General features: G+C 47.6%; 1 protein-coding gene across 4 annotated transcripts; it reads right to left on the bottom strand.

The window, feature by feature from the left end:
* Window positions 1-5,738, bottom strand: NPY2R (neuropeptide Y receptor Y2). Of its 4 annotated transcripts, none has more exons than XR_010783568.1 (4): window positions 5,591-5,738; window positions 3,637-3,715; window positions 1,331-2,583; window positions 1-438 (listed from the first exon to the last, which is right to left on the bottom strand). XR_010783568.1 is itself a non-coding variant. In XM_066549041.1 (4 exons), the coding sequence occupies exon 3, from the start codon at window positions 2,545-2,547 to the stop codon at window positions 1,390-1,392; it is 1,158 nt and encodes a 385-aa protein (XP_066405138.1). In that variant the 5' UTR covers window positions 2,548-2,583; window positions 3,637-3,715; window positions 5,591-5,738; the 3' UTR covers window positions 1-438; window positions 1,364-1,389. The 4 variants fall into 4 exon arrangements, 3 of the variants coding, with proteins under 3 accessions (XP_066405138.1, XP_066405136.1, XP_066405137.1); XM_066549041.1 differs by having other exon boundaries at window positions 1,364-2,583; XM_066549039.1 differs by having other exon boundaries at window positions 1-2,583.
* Between the last annotated feature and the right edge of the window lie 354 nt (window positions 5,739-6,092).

The following is a 6,092-nucleotide window of genomic DNA, read 5'->3' as shown; positions in this document are numbered from 1 at the left end:
TGAAAATATCACACTTGTTTTTATTCTAGATAAGCAACAGGGCAGCTGGGAATAAACACGGATTGAAATTTTCTTCATCTCTTTAATGAGTTCAAAGAGGCTTAACAAAGACACAGAAGAGTTGAACATTGCTGTGTACAACATGGTAAACAGATTAAAATTTTATACCTGAGCAAAAAAAGGAATTTAGCTATTAACTACGGCATGCAGAATAACTGATAAGTTATCACATAAACATAGCATACTGTTATTAGGTTACAGTCATTCAGATGTTCTTAATTTTCACAAAGGCTAAAGATGGAAAAAGCTCTGAGACGAGATGAATATGTGACATAAAACCACAATAAGGAAAAGCACTTTACCATCTAGCAGCCTTTCCAGAGGATCAGAATTATCTGCTGTTTTATTATCCAGGCAGAAGCAGCCACAATTCAAAGCCTGTGGAGTTAATAACACATTAGACATTTAAGCAGGTCCTGAAAATGAAAATATTAGCAGTTTATGAAGTGCTCACAGAAGACCTGAGCCTGCATTCCCTGCCCTCAAATGCCACTTTGAAGCACTGCATTTGTGAGCTGTTCCCAGAGCAGAATGAAAGGCAGGAATCTGCAGGGAATGACTGATCAAGTCACAGGCTCGTGATTTTCTCACCAGCATAAACTCCAATTCTTAAGGGATGACTTTTTACCCCATTCGATTGGCCAAAACCCACATTCCATTTTATGTAGAAACTTGACCTTTCCTCTCACTGAATCCAGTATTTGGGTGGGTTTTGTTTCTCTTTTCTTTTCTGTTTTCACCACCTAATCTATTTCAAATGCTCTGGCTTGAAATAGTCTAGCACAAGTCAAAAAGAAGTAACATATTTCTCTTCTTAATTCCCTTGTCTTTGCAAAAGATGCCTGTAGGAGAAAAGGGGCCTGAAAAGTTTGAGGTTTAACCAACACAGATTCTCCCACCAGACATGTTTCTTTCTCCTGGCAGACTTCTGCACTCCCTGATTTTCACATCAAATATAAAAACTACCCACTCCCACCACCAATATTCCTATGCTACAAATCTAGCATTTGCCTTCCTCCAGCAAAACCAGCAAACCCTGCACTTGTCATTTAGACTTGACAAGAAGATATGGGAGGGATGGAGTAGTTTTATATTTACCCTGTTAGAGACAGCCATAAACTAAGCCTCTCCCTTTTACTTCCTTGCAGTTGTATATTTACATACTCTTAGCATCAATTAACTCCCCTCAAATCATAATACCTGCCTTGACTTTCCTGCTACTGTTCTTTCACCATTTATGAATAAAACTACGCATTGAAAATGCATGTACCAAAATGGGTTCATCCCTTTGTCCACAACATACTTATTTCTTCTTTACAGTCAGACATCTTAGACATTGGTAGGTTGCGTGAAAGAGTCCCCAGGGAACTGAATCCTCTTGGCTTCTAGCTTCTTCCTGGCTTTGAAAGCTGCTGATACTTCAGGGTGGATGGAGTCCAGCCGCTGCTCACACTGGAAGGCCGTGAGGAAGGCCGTCCTGTAGTTGTTGTTCATCCAGCCATAGAGGAGGGGGTTAGCAAACGTGGAGCACATGGCAATGACATGGAACACCGTGTAGATCAGTTTGTACTCTTTCAGGTCTAACACCTGACTGTCAATGTCACTGACCAGCTGGAAGGTGTGAAAGGGCAGCCAGCTGACAGCAAACACCACAACCACGCACACCAGCATCTTGGTGGTTTTCCGGCGCCGGTGGTGATAGTGGTCATTCCCTGCCCCGGGGCTAACGTGGTTCTTGAGCTTGGTCCAAATACGGATGTAGGCATAGGAGATGACTGCCAGAGGCAGAACATACTGGATCAGGAGCATGGAGATGCTGTAGATGGTGCCATAGTTGAGCTGCCCCTCCCCTGGCCACTTCTCAGAGCAGACAACAATCTTGAAGTCAGGAATGATCTCAATCAATGAGTATTCACGGAAGATGGCCAGAGGACTTGCCAACAGGGCACTGACTGCCCAGGCAACTCCTATAATCAGGAAGCTGATCCGCTTAGAGATTCTGCTTTCCAAGTGGTAGACGATGCAGCGGTGACGATCCAGAGCGATCACAGTCAAAGTGACAGTGGACACGTGGACAGCAAGGGCCTGGGCATAGGGCACCAGGTGGCACAACACCGGGCCCAGCTTCCATTCGCCCAGGAGCGTATAAACCAAAGTGAAGGGCAAGCACAGAGTGTTCACCAGCAGGTCAGCCACTGCCAGGTTGGCAATGAAGAAGTTAGTCACTGTGCGCATGCTCTTGAACTTGATGATCACGTGGATCACGAGGGAGTTTCCAATCACTCCCAGCAGGATGATGGAGCAGTAGGCAAAGATAAGAATTATCTGTACTTCAACAAGTGTTGTGCTGTCCTTCAGTTCTGGTTTAGGGTCCAGAGCCAATTCGTTGAGTGGTGTGGTGTATCTTGTCAAGTACAGCTTAGTGAACAGCTCCATTTTCATTTCATCTGTCTGGTTGTCCTCACCTACTGCTTCCAGGGGCCCCATCCTTGCAGCAGCCTGGTCTAAGCCACAGAGCTGACCCTGAAAACAAAACCGTACAAGAACAAGTGGAGAAATTGGTCCACATGGGCTAAGACAAGAAGGAAAGAGCTAAAGCTACATCTCTTTCCTAACCCACATGCTACATTGCAGGATTAAGAGAAGATCTGGCTTAATATATTTGAATTCTCTTGCCCTTACATTTTGAAGGCTGATCCAGTAATATTATTTAGGCATGACTCCTGCTGAAAATTGGAACAGATTTCAAAAGCATTCCAATGACAAAGTTTGCCTAAGTAAATGCAGGATTAAGATCCTGCTGGGCAGCATATAATTTTTTTTACAATCCACTACATAAAACTAGTGCTTATTTAGCACAAATCTTCCAGTAATATCTATGTGAATTCTACATGGAACAGCACCATCCAGACTGTTATTAGCATAATAATCTTCCAGCTTTTCCTTAATGAAAAGTGTTTCCTTTAAATAGTTACTAAATTCTTACATGTTTATGCCCTTCCTTAACATCAGTGAGCTAATTGCTGGGATCTTTCTTTAAGAAACTTTGTTTTACAATAGTTTGTACCATGAGGCAAATAAAAAATACCACTGAAACAGAATGGAAATAATAGCATTTCTTTGAAATGACAGCATAACTTATTCGTGCTGAAATCAATTCAAGAAACAATTGAAACACAGTTATACATGATATTTCCTTTCTGTGTGATGTTTCAGAAAACAGAGCTCCTTGGAGGCTGCCAATCAGGCATTCACTTCTGACTGCAGCCATAGCGAAGAGCAAATCATTCCCCTCCTGAACTCAGTAAGAATTTCACCACTGGCATAAAAATCACTATTTTTTCCCTTTCTTACACAGGCTGAGCCAAATTCTGTGCTACCCTAAGACTTTGGTAGGAACAATATATGAATGGTTTACAATCAGCTGCTGACTTGGACTTCAGTCCAATGTAAAAAAGTACATGTCCCCATGAAAACTGCCCAGAGCATGAGGGGCATGCTAACCAAGGACTGAGAACCTGGCCTTTCCTTGGCCTGGGAAAAGAATAAGAAATTACCAGTGCCAAGCAAACTTACCAATAAAACACCACTGTTTGCCACCAAGGGGAAAGGCAGCCCTGAGTTATTCACTCGACTTCCCCGTTCATTACCTTCCCTAAGGAAAGCAAGCGTAGAGAAGAAATGTCACTTTCTTGCCATCGAGTGCTACACATTGCTTAGCCCTTCTCAAATTCAAGTCTGCCTAAATAAACAGCTGTGTTTGGGTGAACATGGCTCTTAAAAAATTCTTGTTCTTTTTTGATCAGCTCCGTTCAATTCCTTCCATCTTCAGAGAAACATTTCACAGAGGAAATGGGGTCCCTTCAGAGGAACAGAGATCCATTTTCATCCCTACCTCTGTTCCCAGTAACTATCAGTGACTGACATCCTTCAGAATGGTTTCCAAACTGAGAAAGGAGTGTTGGCTGCCAGCAGGAGACTGAACACTTTTTGCTTGCTTCTATCCCGCACAACACATCCCAAAGAATTTCTCAGGGCAAGCTATTTTGCAAAAGAAGCAGATCGACTGCATGAGTGGAAAGGCATTTTCCTCCCAGCTAAACAGGTCAGAATTATGCCATACTGTTTAGCCTACATTAATTCAACAATTAATAGTGTAAGCCTGAGAGGTGAAGCACCACAAGACATGTAGCTGAGATGTGCCAGCTGCTCATACTAGTGTACATCACTGATTTTAGCAGTATAATCGGTGCTCAACTACTAGCCTAAGCCTAAGGGATTCCTTATCAATACACCTTTAGTCCACCAGGTTAGAAATGTGAGAGACCCACCACAATTTGCACAATCATGGCTATGCAGAAGTTGAGAACTGTGATGAGCACTTTCCTTTGACCCATTCCTACACCTAGGAATTACTCTTCCATACATTATTACAGTAGAGATTTGGTGAGTTCCCAGGACTGTCAGATGCTTCAAAATCTCATAATTTTTTTCAATGCAGGTAATGTCATACACATCAGTAGAAAGGTGAGAGGGCTGACAAATATAAATTCTTTCCCTTCTTTGCCCTAAATCCAGGCTCAGCCAAAAAACATAGCTTCCCTTTCTTCCCAAAAGTAGTTTCACCTATTTCTCTAGTCCCTGACTTTCTGTTGATTCCTTCTTGCAACTCCTTCTTTTTAGCAAAGCCTTCTCTTGCTCTGAAACTTTTATTTTATTTGTTACTGCCCTATTCAGGCTGATGAAAGATGCTTTGGTCTTGTCAATAAGACAAAGCTGAGGGAGAAATAAAGGACAACCACGGTTTAAAAGAGAAATGAGCTCGTGTGTCATCAAGTGATGAAATAAACTGGACAAGTTTGACGTGGTCAGTGGGACAGTTCTGTGGGCAAGATATCAATTGCTTTCAAAAAATGGGGATAAAACTGAGGTGACACTCCAGGTAGTGTTTGACAGGACCCTTTCTGCTCTTTTTTTTTGGGATAAACTCTCCAGGTGATAGCATTTACTGGCACACCTTGCATACTGCACCACACCGGGGCTTTTTTCCCATTTTTCCCCCCCCAGCAGCCAGATCCTCATGGTCAGGCACAAAATTGCATCTAACTTTCGGCCGAGAAAGGCCCAAAGAGGATTTACACGGGTTCTGAGAGCAAGTAAGCAAAAAGGGCAGAATACGTGATTACATTAGCAAGCAGCATTCCCATCAGGACCGCAGTGCCTGCGCTGGGGAAGGGGCTGGGGTTGCCGGCGGCGCAGCTGGCAGCAAACGCGCCTCTGGGATGCGGCGCCGCTTCCCTCCCGGCCCCCGGTGCGCTGCTCCCGGCGGGAGATACCCATGCCGGGCGGGGAGACACCTGTCCCGGGGGCAGACACCCATCCCGGGGGCAGACACCCATCCCGGGGGGGAGACACCTATCCCAGGGACAGACATCCGTGCCCGGGGGCAGACATCCGTGCCCGGGCGCTGAGGGGATCCCGCCGCCGCGCCGTGCCGGGAGCGCCGCTCCGTCCCCCTTCCCGTTCTTACCTTCCTCTCGCCCCGAGCAGGCGAGCGAGGCACGGCCGGCTGCTGCCCGGGAGCCGCTGTGCCAGGGCAGGGCAGGGCGGGGAGCGGAGCCCTCGCTCCGCAGCGGGGCGGCTGCCCCGGTTCCGCCGCCCGGCTCGGCTCCCGCCGCTCTCCCCTCCCGGGCGGCGGGGCCGCAGCGCCGCTCGCCCCGTACAAAGTTTGGAGGCGGCGGCGGCGGCCCCCGCACGCCGGGAGGGCGGCACGGGCGGGGCGGCCCCGCCGCCGGGGAAGGGCTCGGGCGGGGCGCGGCGCCGGCTCCGCCTGCCGGGCTCCGGGCTCCGGGAGCGGGGAAGGCGGCGGGCAGCGCGCTCGGGATGCGCCGCGTTCGGGATCTGCCGGCTGCCCCGCACCCGGGATGTGCCGGCCGCACCGACCTCGGGATGTGCCGGCCGCCCCCCGCCCGGGATGTGCCGGCTGCCCCCCGCTCGGGATGTGCCGGCTGCCCCCCGCTCGGGATGTGCCG

The sequence above is a fragment of the Molothrus aeneus genome, chromosome 4, assembly GCF_037042795.1.
Source record: "Molothrus aeneus isolate 106 chromosome 4, BPBGC_Maene_1.0, whole genome shotgun sequence".
Taxonomy (NCBI): domain Eukaryota; kingdom Metazoa; phylum Chordata; class Aves; order Passeriformes; family Icteridae; genus Molothrus; species Molothrus aeneus.
This window is presented reverse-complemented; position numbering and strand designations above follow the sequence as displayed.

Coding starts and splice junctions, on each gene's coding strand:
- NPY2R (XM_066549039.1), bottom strand. CDS start 2,547: ATGGGGCCCCTGGAAGCAGTAGGTGAGGACAACCAGACAGATGAAATG.